Source organism: Balaenoptera ricei, chromosome 11, assembly GCF_028023285.1.
Source record: "Balaenoptera ricei isolate mBalRic1 chromosome 11, mBalRic1.hap2, whole genome shotgun sequence".
In the NCBI taxonomy this organism is placed as follows: domain Eukaryota; kingdom Metazoa; phylum Chordata; class Mammalia; order Artiodactyla; family Balaenopteridae; genus Balaenoptera; species Balaenoptera ricei.
The window spans coordinates 75,347,772-75,362,294 of NC_082649.1; the positions used below are offsets into that span (position 1 = coordinate 75,347,772).

The 14,523-nt window shown below is 36.3% G+C and overlaps 1 protein-coding gene across 41 annotated transcripts in view; it reads left to right on the forward strand.

Moving 5' to 3' along the window:
- The window catches only part of SLMAP (sarcolemma associated protein), a 312,286-nt gene that overhangs the window by 77,728 nt on the left and 220,035 nt on the right, over positions 1 to 14,523 (forward strand). For all 41 annotated transcript variants that reach the window (XM_059939987.1, XM_059939983.1, XM_059939999.1 and 38 more), the window contains exons 3-7: positions 2,714 to 2,786; positions 7,126 to 7,162; positions 8,830 to 8,892; positions 13,425 to 13,520; positions 13,784 to 13,855. In XM_059939987.1, the coding sequence (XP_059795970.1) occupies positions 2,714 to 2,786; positions 7,126 to 7,162; positions 8,830 to 8,892; positions 13,425 to 13,520; positions 13,784 to 13,855 (341 nt within the window). The remainder of the gene's footprint in view (positions 1 to 2,713; positions 2,787 to 7,125; positions 7,163 to 8,829; positions 8,893 to 13,424; positions 13,521 to 13,783; positions 13,856 to 14,523) is intronic.

Sequence of the window (14,523 nt, forward strand, 5' to 3'; positions counted from 1 at the left end):
ACATTTTTGTCAGGTTGCTTTAAATACTTGACTTTTGCAAATTGAAAAGATTACTAACATTTCTATGCTGTCACAAGAACCTTTCCAAAGGCAGGTTTGACTAGACTAGATTGTCAGCTTAGTCAGACATGATCTTTAACTGCTTTCAATAGTACAGCAGCCTCAAACTGCCCAGGTAGTATTAGCCCTTGGTTCATCTCCCAAATCTATACATTGGCCCAGTTGCTGGGCTTCAGCGTGATATATGTGAGCAGAAGAAATCCTTATGTAACATGTCGTAGGCTGTCAGCTCTGGCACTACAGTTTTATTCTGTAATTCACTGTACCTTTTTTAAAAAAACAATTTTATTATCAGTTTAAATATATTGGTAAATTATCAGTATTGCTGGGTCTTCTTGTTTTGTGATCCTCTATTTATTGTAGCCTGTTTGTAGTAAATCTCTGGGGGAGCCATCAAGCTGGGATAAATCCATCCCTTCCCTATCTTCTGCCAGGGAAAGGAGGCAGTTAGGTGCTTCTTGTAAGTAGAGATGAACACTACTGTCCTCGTAGTAAGAGATACCTTCTCCCCCGAGTAATGGAAACTGTAAAATATTAACCAGACATGTTCTTTGACATTCATTTATTAAATACCCTCTTTGTACCAGATAACTCTGCTAATTACCAGGTTTAAAAAGTGAGAAGCAACAGTCATTGCTACCCCCAAAGAGTTGACTCTAATTGGTGAGAGAATGGTTGTGGAAATGGTAAATATTCACAGTGCAGTGTGTTTAGTGTTATAAGTAGACATAGGTTCTGGGGACACCTAGCTCAGGTATTGAACTTTATGAAGGAAGTAAAAAGTCTGACCCTGGAGGATAAATAGCCTTTGGTTATGCAGGCAAGGGGATAAAGGACATCACCGACAGAGAGCACAGCTTGTGTAAAAGGCATGGGGTTATGAAAAGTAAGAAATTTGGAGATGCAGGTAGCTTGGTTTTGTATAGCGTATCTGTGGTAGCAGGACGGGAGGGTGAGACCTGAAATGAAGGTCAATGATTCATGGCAGTAATTGCTGTGTTAGGCAGAGAGTTTCATCACCCTACATTAGCTTTTAATTAGAGTTTGTTAAACTAAATGAATTAACTCTTTGAACCCTGAAGGACATAATATCTGAAGAATAGAGAAATTTTTAAAAATCAACTTTTTAAAAAAAATAAATTTATTTATTTATGTATTTATTTATTTATTTTTGGCTGCATTGGCTCTTCGTTGCTGCACACGGGACTTCTCTAGTTGCGGGGAGCGGGGGCTACTCTTCGTTGTGGTGCACGGGTTTCTTATTGCGGTGGCTTCTCTTGTTGTGGAGCACAGGCTCTAGGCCCGCGGGCTTCAGTAGTTGTGGCATGTGGGCTCTAGAGCGCAGACTTAGTAGTTGTGGTGCACGAGCTTAGCTGCTCCGCGGCATGTGGGATCTCCCCGGACCAGGGCTCCAATCCATGTCCCCTGCATTGGCAGGTGGATTATTAACCACTGTGCCACCAGGGAAGTCCCCCAAACCATCGACTTTTAAACTATGAAAATAATTTTTTTCTGTAAAAGAAAAAGAAGCTCTGTACAAGTACTGCTTTTGAGAGGTTTTGTCTCTTGAAATCTTCAGACGAAGGAGGAAGTAAGAAGCAATGGTAAGAAGCTGTCTACAGGACTTCCCTGGTGGCACAGTGGTTAAGAATCCGCCTGCCAATGCAGGGGACACGGCTTCGAGCCCTGTTCTGGGCAGATCCCACATGCCACGGAGCAACTAAGCCCGTGCGCCACAACTACTGAGCCTGCGCTCTAGAGCCCGCAAGCCACAGCTACTGAGCCTGCATGTTGCAACTACTGAAGCCCGTGAGCCTAGAGCCTGTGCACCGCAACAAAGAGTAGCCCCTGCTTGCTGCAACCAGAGAAAGCCCGTGTGCAGCAATGAAGACCCAACGCAGCCAAAAATAAATTAATTAATTAATTAAAAGCCTTTAAAAAAAAAAAAAAGAAGCTATCTACAAAGTGACTGATGTAATGTTATATAAAGATGTTTGGAGATGGAGGAGGAAACAACCACCGAGAAAACAAAACCATAATTTTAAATACTGAACTGGGAACTTCAGATTTGAGTTCTAGCCAACAGCTCTGATACTTAATAGCAGAGAGTTGTAGAAGCAATTTCACTTGTCTGAGGTCTTGGTTTTCTCGCTCATAAAATGGGATATTGAATGGCATATTCCAAGCTGTTATTATACAGAACTTTAGAGTTTTGTGAGGTATGGATAGGAGTTACAGGTTGGGGACAGGAGATTTAGGACTAAGGGCTAAATTTTAAACTGGGAACTAGTTGTGCTTAGGTTTTGATGCTAGCATATAGAGGAGAAAGTGCGTCTCCCTCTCACTCCCACCCCAACCCTCAATTGTATTTCCATATACTCCAATGACCTTTGGTTTATTGTTGCTATAGCATTGGACGTTAGGACACTTTTCAAAGCAATTTTATCTGTGATTCTGCCTTGCAGTTGTGATTCATTGTGGATAAGAATGAGTTTCTTCAGGGGAATGAATATTGTCGTTAAACCACCAAAATTATTTTCTTTCCCGGAAGTTATTATATTTAAGAATAAAATATATGTTTAGACATGAAAGGTACGAAGGTTTATATTTTTATACAATTATTTTATCCATCTTATTTGTTTGTTTTAACCAGTTACCCATGGGTGTATTGTTTCCACAATAAAACTTTTTCTACCAGATGGTATGGAAGCCCGGCTCCGCTCAGAGTGAGTATAATATAGAGCTATGAACTTTTTGTATTAATTACATTGGTTAATAATATTCTAGACGATAGTATACTGTTTATACTTCAGGATTATTCTAATAATGTTAGAAAATTGATGTAGTACTTTTGGAATATAATGTACTACAGTATAATTGCTTTTCACATTAGTTACAATTCTAGTAAATAATAATGTGTAAGGAGGCACAGTTATTTTGTTTCCAAAATTAACTTTATAACTTATATGTTGATGGAAAATTCGTTTTTTAGAATATTTGGAGTATATAAGTTATTGATGAGTGGTAACTGTATTCATTTTGATCTGCATTTCATATATGACTTCTTAAACTACGGTTGCCTCTGAAGTTAATGCCAGTGTCATAATCTTAAAGGACTTTAAGGATGTTGACACAGTTAGTAGTCTATATTGGTGGGAGTTTTTGGAGGGATTTTCCAATTCTGTAGTTTTTTCTTTTTTTAAATGAAGCAGTGGAAAGGTCACTTAGAGGAGGACAAACTTGAGAGGGAAAAATTGCTCATAAAATGCAAACGTTAAAATGTAAGCATAAATACATTTTGATCTTGTACTTTTCACAGATTATTATTATGAAGTGTTAGAGGGAGCTAAACAGTCTTTAAACTTAAGCATTTTTTATTCTGAGTAAATAAATATGAATATTGGATATGGTAGAGGCTTGTTTCTACACCCAGCATAATATTTTCTGTCCTACAAAAGCAGAAACAAATATCTGAGGGTGGGAGGTTGAGAGCAGCAGTAAGTTGAAGGTGAAGTAGAGTAGTGAGTAGGAAAGAGAGAAGGAGAAAGGAAACAGAGAGAGATCCTCTTATTACTATGATAGTGCTTTCATTAGAATTATTGTATATTATGCTTTAGTTGGAGGCTACCAATTTTTTTTTTAAACCTTTCAGGATATCTGAATATAACAGAAATTTTAAAACATTTTAAATTTAAAATGTTAATCTGTTCCCTATTCTAAATTATAGTTTAATTATTAAAAATATAGTTAACTTTGGGAACATTAATGTGATTTAGCTTTTAAAATGAGTTAGTCAAGAGTTAAGGTTTTAAAAATAAGAGTAACTATTAATCAACTAATAACAAATGGCTTCTTAAAGACCTGGATGTTTGTATTTGATAATGAGATTTTTCTTTCATGGATTCAAAAGCTTTGAGCAGCTGCATAAAGGGTCATGTCTGTTCTCAGCTTCCATCCGATAGGGCATATGAATTTTTTCAAAGTCTACATCAGTGAATTGTGTTCCTATCCCTCTTGTTTCCCCAGTGCTTTTCATCTTTGTCCCTTTTTCCTTCTCTTTGGTTTTTCTTATGTGGTTAAATGTTAGCATCATTTAAAATTTTGCTGCCAGTTTCATTGTGTGTAATCTGGTTGACTTTCTGGAGAAGATGAATTTTGAACAGGCAATCCTCGAGCTGGAGGAAGATCAGAATGGTCTTTAGAGGTAGATAGTCTGGTTCAAAGCCCAACTCCACCTGTTCTGTGACTTGATGAGGCCTCCCTTTTCTCATTTGAAAAATGAAGTTAATAATAGTACCTATTGAGCAGGAATTTTATGAGGAGGATTAAGCAAGATTGTACACTTAAAGAGTTTAGTGTAGTACCTGGTGCATAATGAGCACACGATGAATACTATTTCTCTTATTGTAATCTAATATTTTCTAGCAATCAAGATGCTTTTAAGTATGCCAGAATGCTTAGAGTTCGAGGTACATTGTATACATAGCATTTAATATTTTTAAGGTCTTCAGTGGGTATACTGTTCTCAAAAAGCTGATTCATTTTTCTTCCTTGATTTTTATTTTTTTTTTTATTTTTTATTTTTTTATTTTTAGAAATTTCATGTAATGTCTGAAACATTTATATTAACATATTTCCATACATATTTCCATACAAATACAAATATAAGATTTTTAGAAATTTCATGTAATGTCTGAAACATTTATATTAACATGTTTCCATACAAATAACCCAATGAAAGTTTAGTATTAGTTGTTTTGTTTGTTTTTTTATACTGCAGGTTCTTATTAGGCATCAATTTTATACACATCAGTGTATACATGTCAGTCCCAATCGCCCAATTCAGCCCTTGATTTTTATTTTTATTGCACAAATAATTTTCAAATAATAACAGAGAAAAATTGCCTATAATCCCACCACCCTAACTTTTCCTTCTACAGTTCCTTGTTGCATATGAACTTTTTCCATAATTCAAACAAAATACACCTGTATCCACAATAGTTTTTGTAAAGTACAAATATATATCACTTATGGAATGTTTTGCTAGATATTTAGCCTTTTGTTTATCAACCAGATTTTCATGAGAACAGAAAATTTTGTACTTGGGTCACTAAGAAAACTGGTTTAAAAAAACCAAAAACAAAACCTCCTGGGACTTCCCTGGTGGTCCATTGGTTAAGATTCCGTGCTCCCAGTGCAGGGGGCCCAGGTTCAATCCCTGGTCAGGGAACTAAGATCCCATATATTGCAACTAAGCCCGCGTGCCGCAACTAGAGAAGCTCGTGCGCCACAACAAAGAGCCCAGGCACTGTGATGAAGACCCAGCACAGCCAAAATAAAAAACAAAAAACAAAAAACCTCCATTAATACCATTTGCTTCTATTTATACTTTCTCAAGTTCATTTCCCTGTATGTGCATATCTACAGAGAAAAGGTATATACCCAGAATGGCTATATCTGGGTGCTGGCATTGGGTAGTTTTTATTTATTTCCTCATGCTTTACTTCACACATTTTCCCTAGTCAATATGTATTACTTGTATAAAATCAAGAAAAAGAAACTTATGTTTAAAATGTCTATTCCATTTTTATGAGGCAGAGAAAAAAACTAAAGCTGTATGTAATTTTTTAAACCTTCATTAGGCACCAGATTTGTTAGGGCCTTGTATAGGTTCTGGGGATGCAGAGGTGAATTGTTCAAAGTGCTGAGAACACAGACGTGGAATCAAAGGAGTAGAGCAGGGGATTATATGGTCTCAGTGGGAGTCTGTACAGGATATCATGGGAGCTCAGAAAGGAAGTGGGTGCTAATACTTAATATTCCATTTTATTCAGCATCTTAGTGTATTTGTGACTAATTGAATTGAAATATTCTTAGGATGTTTGCAGTTACTACAATGGAATCAGACTTATCCCTATTTTTAAGTCCTGTAAGATCAGTTTGTCAGCAACTTACACATGATTAACCTGTTGAATCTAGAAACTTTACCTAATCAACCATCAAGCAGACCATTACCAGATTGGCCTCTAGGATGTGGAGTGAGGAGCAACTGGTAGGGGCCATGGGTGGCAGTCTTGCTCTGTGCTCCGTCTACTTACCCTCCCAGCCCACATTACAGTATCTTGCAGTGCTTGTAAGACAGGAACCCTGGCTTCCTTAGCGGCTCTGTTCTCATAGGAGTGGTAGTAGTGATCAAGTGCTACTATGTCTAGGTACTGTTTTAAGCTCTTTACTTATATTCACACATTTAATACTCACAATAACCCTATGTGGTTAGTTTTATGATTATCCCCATTTTATGGATGAGGAAACTGAGACCTATAGTGGTTAGATAACTTGCCCAAGATTTTATACCTGGTAAGTATAGCCAAAATTTGGACCCAGTCAGTATAGCTTCTGAGCCTGCATGCTTAACTGCTACACTGTACTGCCTCTTATGTACTTTATAAGGCCCAAAAGGCAATTAATACCAATTAATACTGTGTTACTGTTTAGTTTTAAAGTGATATACTGAGTTAGAATCATAACTACATGTAAGCTTTCAGTGTGTGAGGTGGCTAGGTAGAGAAGAGTAGTACTAATGTTTTGGTTAGCTGAAGTTGTTCTCCACTAGAATGTATTTTCAAATTATAGCCTTCTTTACAGTAGAACTTTGCTTTTTAAGGCTTTCTGTATAGAATTATTTAATTTTAAGAGAACTTAATTTACACATTCTAAAATTTTAAATGGATAATTTAAGGAGTGCTTCTTTTCTGTTTAGAAGTTCTTATAACTAAGGAATTCACCATAGCCCTCATTAATAGTAGATCTGGCAAGGGCATTTAATACATTTTGGATTTTGAATTTGTGTTTAGAAATACATTAATGTGTAAAAGGTTTGTGTATTTATTACCTTGTTTTCTAACAATTCTGTATGTTTATGAAGGATTCAAAAATAATTCACATTCTTTTAATTATATGAAAACAAGTGTGTCAACTTTGGGGTTTAAGATATTCTTGTACTGTCATACTCTATTTCCTCTATTGTCAGGAAATTAGATAAAAATTCTAAATTTTACTTTTCAGTGTCATCCATGCTCCATTACCAAGTCCTGTTGACAAAGTAAGTTGCTAATGATTATTTTTTCCAAGCTGATTCAGCTATATTGCTTTTGAAAAGGTTTCTGTTTGTTCGTTTTTAATATGCTTTACCTAGAAACTTATTTCTCTTTTGTAACAAAAATACAAGAATGCATATAGCTGTAGAGTTATTCTAGTCTGATCTTCAAAAACTGGAGAATTTAGGATGGATGTTTCTTAGGACAAAGGCTTTGTTATCTCAAGTCAGTGGCAGACTCTAGACTAGAAGCATTTGTTTTGTGCCTAGCCATAGGTAAGAAGTGTTAGTTACTACTTTTTATTCTATAATACATTTCTGTCTAGAAATATTTATTAAAGCTTTGCACCCAGATAATTTACTCAAAATATACCTACACATGGAAATAACACAGAAATGTGGGCTTACAGAAATTCCTCTTTAATTGTTCTTGAAGATCAGTTTTAACTTGATTTGGACAGAAACTTTGCAGTAATTACTTGTTAGAAAATATTTTTCTTTTGTTCAGAAATAATGGTGTATTAAACTGTAGATATCATTGCTAGGTAGCAAAAAAAAAAAATCTCTTGTATCTTTTGGCATTAAAGTGTATGTTGAGTTTTCTTAGTAAAGTAACTAAACTATTGGGAAAAACATTTTACTTTTTTTCCCTTCCATCTGGATAAAGAATGAAAGCCTACCTGAAACTGAAGTTCACTGTTAGATTCCTTTTTTAGAAGTAAAAGTGGTTAATCATCAACTTCAGCAATACCAAGAGTCATTTCAGAAGTAAATAATGGCCTTGCTGATTTAGGACTAACTTTTAAAAAAATAATGCCACCTCTCTGTCTTCTACTTAGCATATTAGTAAAAATAGACTTTCTGAGCTTAATAAGGAATGATGCTGTTAACATCACTAATAAGTTAACATATAAGGCTTGGGTAGTGTTGAGAATGTGGATAAATGAATGATACAGCAACCTGTTAGTGCCTTTTTTTTTTTTTTAAATAATTCTGTGGTTCTATATTCCACACCCAGGAGAAACCCTTTATAGAAGTTACTTCTTCCAATACTCTTGAGTTCTAAGCATTTTGGCTGTGACTTTAATGTTTAAACACCATTATTTCCCATCTTTTTCTTCTTAAAACCTACCTACAGTTTAAAGGGAAAAAAAAAAAAAGACCTTTTTTCATTGCCTCTGGCCATTGGACAAAGTATTGTATTTCGTGTCCTGCTTCTCCCCACGCGCCCACATACAAATATCATTTTGAAGATGGCTACTTCTAAACGAATTGTGACTTGTTGACATATTGAAGAACTATTTGACAATGAATTTTAAAGGGGAAAAATGTAGATCTGTTGATTTAGCAGGTATTATTTCTGGGTAAAGAAAAGGCTGTATTGCCTTTGTGCCCTAAGTTTGTGGTTTGGTTTATCAAGGAATGTTTTCATGGGTAGCACCTGTTGCACCATCCTGCTTGTAAATCTCAAACTGATCAGCATAATACAATACCATTTATAAATTCTAGACATGGAGCAGAAATATTTTGAAAACTAAAGGAAATCGTTCATTTGAAAAATAATTTTTATTTTGCATAGTTCAGTAAATAGGCATTGCAAGGACTTGATTTGGCTTTAATGTCTTCTGCAAATATTTTGTGTGACTGCCAATGGTGTGTCATTTTGTTTCTAGGTTGCTGCTAACACTCCAAGTATGTACTCTCAGGAACTATTCCAGCTTTCTCAGTATCTTCAGGTAAAATAAATCTTGAGAATTCTCAGTCTTTAAAAGCAGAACTTAGATTTGATTTTGCTAGTTCACAAATATAGGCTAAAGAAATACTGGCTGGATACAAGTACAAAAGAAATATCTTTTTAAAGTACCAAAAAAAAAATAGGTCTTATAAAAAAAAAGGATTTAAAAAATCCGGATTGTTAAGTCTAGAGAAGATAAGGTTCTGTACAAGAGAAGTTTTTTTCTTCACATATGAGGAAGTTCCACAGTTGTTCTTTGTCCAAAGGTGACTTTTTTTTTTTTTAAGCAGTGTCTTTTTTTTTAATTAATTAATTAATTAATTTATTTATTTATTTAATTTTTGGCTGTGTTGGGTCTTCGTTTCTGTGCGAGGACTTTCTCTAGTTGTGGTGAGCGGGGGCCACTCTTCATCACCGTGCGTGGGCCTCTCACTGTCGCAGCCTCTGTTGTTGCAGAGCACAGGCTCCAGACGCGCAGGCTCAGTAGTTGTGGCTCACAGGCCTAGTTGCTCCGCGGCATGTGGGATCCTCCCAGACCAGGGCTCGAACCCGTGTCCCCTGCATTGGCAGGCAGATTCTCAACCACTGCGCCACCAGGGAAGCCCCAAAGGTGACTTTTAAATAAAATTAAATCCAGAGAGATTTTGGTTGCTATTAATAGCTATAATAGCAAATAATATGAACTATTAAAATATTAACTATTAATAGCAAATAATTATGTAGCACTTACTATATGCCAGACTCTAGCAGACTTTAGCACTTTACCTATATTAATTCATTTAATCCTCACAAAATTCCTGTGAGGTACATATTTTATTCCCATTTTTATAGTTGGAGTAACTGAGGGACATGAAGTTTAAATAGTTTGCACAATATCACACACCAAGTTCTGTGGTTGAGCTGGGATTTGAACCCAGACAAGTCAGACCTCAGAGTCTCTCTCTTAACTACTGTTCTGTGCTGCTCAATCTGTAGAAAGATCTCTTGGTAGGGCAGATACTTAGAATGGGCTCCTGAAGAAGTTAATGCCGTATTTAAAGAGCCATACAGATCTCTAAAAAGAAAACAAGTGGTTGTTCTTTCTTTTTTTTTTTTTTTTTTCTGAGTTTGATAGATTTAGACCGGATTATGGTTCTTATTATTCTAGTGAGGGAGCATGATTAAGGAAAACCCTGAATCAGGAGTTTAGAGATTGAGGTTTTTATCTTGGCTCCTACTCAATGAGTTCTGTGACCTTGGGTGAGTCAGTTTACATATGTAGGTCTTCAGTTGCTTTTTGTTTAAAATGGTAGGACCAAACCAGTGATCCTGTGTCCCTACATTCTTTTATAGGTCAATCACTAAGAGCAGTTCTACCTCAGTTAAGAATGTACACATCTGTGAAAATTATCAACGTATTAATCAGATCTTCTATTCCACTGGGCATAATGTGATGGTGGATTGAAAAGTGGTTTTACACGCTTGCAGTTTAGTATTTACGAACGTAGGTAGACTCTAGCCAGAATTCCCTGGATTTGATCTTTGGCTTTAACTTCTGACCTGTTGGGAAAGTTGTTTGTGCCTCATTTTCCTCATCTATGATATGTGTATAATAATAGCACTTACCTCACAGAATTGTAAAGAATAAATGAATTAATGCAGGGAATTCCCTGGCAGTCCAGTGGTTAGCACTCGGTGATTTCACTGCCGAGGGCCCGGGTTTGATCCCTGCTTGGGGAACTGAAATCCCACAAGCTGCAAGGGACTTCCCTGGTGGTCCAGTGGTTAAGACTCCGAGCTCCCAATGCAGGAGGCCCAGGTCAGGGAACTAGATCCCACATGCTGCAACGATGATCCCTGTGTGCCACAACTAAGACCCAGCGCAAATAAATAAATATTCAAAACAAAACAAACAAAAAAAAGAATTAATACATGTAAAGCACTTAGAACAGTGCCTGGCACATAGAGCGTATGCTGTAAATGTTAGTAGTTGTTTACCATTCAGTAGGAAGTCACATTAATTAACATAGATCTCGCATTTTTTTAAAAATTTATTTATTTTATTTATTTATTTTTGGCTGCATTGGGTCTTCATTGCTGTGCGCGGGCTTTCTCTGGTTGCGGTGAGCGGGGGCTGCTCTTCATTGTGGTGCATGGGCTTCTCATTGCGGTGGCTTCTCTTGTTGCAGAGCACGGGCTCTAGGCGCACGGGCGCTAGTAGTTGTGGCACGCAGGCTCAGTAGTTGTGGCGCGTGGACTCAGTCGTTGTGGTGCATGGGCTTAGTTGCTCCGCGGCATGTGGGATCTTCCCGGACCAGGGCTCGAACCCGTGTCCCCTGCATTGGCAGGCGGATTCTCAACCACTGCGCCACCAGGGAAGCCTAGTATCTCTTATTTTTAGAGGTAGAAGAAAACTTTGAGATTAATCTGGTCTAACCTTCACTTTTCATATGAGAAATATGGTAAAATGATTTCCCAGGGGTATATACTACAGTTACTAGTCATCGTGGACTGTGAATCTAATGTTCTGACTCACTCCAGTACTCTTTCCAACTTTCTTGTCAGTTCTTTGAATATTCATAATGGCATAATCTTTCACTGTTCTTTTTCTAATTCTTTGAGAGAAAATTATGCTGGATTGTCTTTTCTGTATCCGTCTTTTTGAATTGCTGAAGTTCTAATATAAGTTGTAAACCTTTTGAATAAAAACTGAAATAGATGCATTTCATGCCTTAGAACTAAAAGCCTGTTCCTGGAAGTGTTAGATTTCTGTTAGGATGTGGTTCATGGAGTTATGAAACTCTAAATGGAATTGAGTAAAAAAGGAGAAATTACACCATCTAGTGGAAGTAGTGGTTGTTTGGTGGTTTTGTTTTTAAGTAAAACTTTTTGCAGCATTAGTGTAACTTCCTGAATATTAGGAATGTTTTAGAAGTTTAAAATAAACTTGGCACCTAGTCCCTTTTAAGTGTAAGCTGTGTTTTAATGTGTGTTCTGAGGCAGATGACTTTTATTAGATTCCTTAATCTGTACTTTTAGAGTTATATTAAAAAGCAGTACCTCTGGGGCTTCCCTGGTGGCGCAGTGGTTAAGAATCTGCCTGCCAACGCAGGGGACACAGGTTCGAGCCCTGGTCCGGGAAGATCCCACATGCCGTGGAGCAACTAAGCCCGTGCACCACAACTAGTGGGCCTGCGCTCTAGAGCCCACGAGCCACAACTACTGAAGCCCGTGAGCCACAACTACTGAAGCCTGCGCGCCTAGAGCCTGTGCTCCGCAACAAGAGAAGCCACCGCAATAAGAAGCCCGCACACTGTAACGAAGAGTTGCAAGCCCGTGCACAGCAACTAAGACCCAGCGCAGCCAAAAATAATAAATAAATAAAATAAATAAATTTATTTTTTTTAAAAGAAGCAGTACCTCTAACTCTAATTAGACCAAACTTTCCCTCATTATTTATCAAGGATGTGGAGAGCAACAAATGAACGCTTTAAACCTCAAATGCTGTGTTTGAAGTATATACTTCTCAGTTGAGGTGCCTCAGAGGTATTATGGTAGTAAATGTTCTTCTTTGGATAATGACAGAAATAGAAGAAAGTGAATTTAAAGATGTGCCAAAACCGCAACTGAATGCTGTGTGAGCATTTTCACCTTGACTTCCAGTGATGGAGACCCTCTTAACAGCTATCAAATTTTAACAAGTGACCTAGAGATAAGGCTTTGCTTGCCAGTGTCTTTCTCTGTAAAAATATTACTTTGGAGCTACCAAATAGTTATATAACTCCTTGACCCCTTAATTACATTGAACTAACACTGGGTGGACTCTTACTTATATTTGGCATATTCGACTACGGCTAAGTGTTTTACAGTCACAGGGGGAATTAGAACACCTGAAAATGGAGTAGACTGTGAGAATAAAGCAGTCTCTCTCTTTTTATATATATATAACACTGTGTTTATATTTATATAACATTTTTAAAAGGAAAAATTAAAAGTTATTTCTTTTGTAGATGTCTACTGATGTAGCTAAGCCATTAGGAAGTATCTTTGCTGCTAACCAGATTGTTTGGATTTAGTTTGGAATGAGTTCTCACCTCGCCCTCTCTCTCTCGCCATATATATATATATATATATATATATATACACACACACACACACACACACACACATATATACACACACACACATATATATCTTTTAAATGTGTATATATAAAATGTAGGGTTAAAACATTTGTCAAATTTTCTACTCTAGGTTTTTGGTTTTTTAAACTCTTATTAATTACAAGTAAAAAAACAAAAACAGATGACCTGTTTTCTGTTATAGGGGAAGTTGCAGCTAGAGCACCCCTAATAGCACTACTTACAGCTCAACAAATGAGGCTATAATGATGTGGCCTAAATATATTTTACAAAGTAGATTTATCAGATTTGAAAGTAAGATACACTGTGGGATGTAATATGAGAATATTTTCAGAATGTGCTAAAAATTGATTACTCTTCAAAGGTATCATGCTGAGTTTATTAGAATTTCTTTTGTGATTTATAATATTAGGAAGCCTTACATCGGGAACAGATGTTGGAACAGAAGTTAGCCACGCTTCAGCGGCTACTAGCCATCACCCAAGAGGCTTCAGATACCAGTTGGCAGGTATTCCAGTTGTCTTTATATTCAAGAAGCATTTAAGCACAGTTTAATATCCCTTAGCTGTTGATTAAGCTAAAACTAAAATTTTGTGGCAAGCAAAGGCAAAGTTATTTCCTAATGAACAAATAATGAAAATTTAGCATTTTACAGTGGATGTTGGTCAACGTTATGATTTTAGATCTTTTCTGGCAGTAGCAACCTTTTTGATATATATATATTTTTTTATTACTCTGGGATTTTATTGATATTTAATTTTTCTTCAACAGGCTTTAATAGATGAAGATAGACTCTTATCACGGTTAGAGGTTATGGGAAACCAATTACAGGCTTGCTCCAAAGTAAGTATTAATCTCAAGTACATAAAGAAGAATGCATAGTTTTTTTATGTGACTTCATGTCTTTGACTGTCATTTTGAATACATGCAAAAACGTTTATACATTTTCACCATTCTTTTTAATCTTCTATCATTATGGGAAATTTCAGACATACATGTAAATGGAAAGAACTGTATAGTGAATACCCATGTACAGCTCTCTCTTTTTTCTATCATAGTTGATATTTGTTGGAGAAACTGGGTTATTTGTTCTGTATAATTTCCCTCAATCTGGATTGATACTTAAACAGTCTTCTAGCTCCTCCTTCCACACCATAAATTCGTAGTTTGATCTAGAGATTTAGATCAACTCTGATGTAGGCTCAAATTTTTTTTCTTTCAACAACACTTCGTGGATAATATTGTGTACTTTCACCAGGAAGCACCATAGTGTCTAGTTGTCTTTCTTTTTGAGATATTAGCAGTCTTTGATTATCCTTTCCTAGATCCATTCTTTTACTAAGGATTGCAAAAATGGTGATGTTGTAATTCTATCTTTCCTTCATTTACTAGCTGAGTTACTTCTATAAAGAGAAACTTCCCCGCATAAACCATTTTGTTATCCTGAGATACATTTTCTTTAGGCAAAGCAGGATAAATGATTTTCTCCCTTTATTTACTGGATTTCAAAA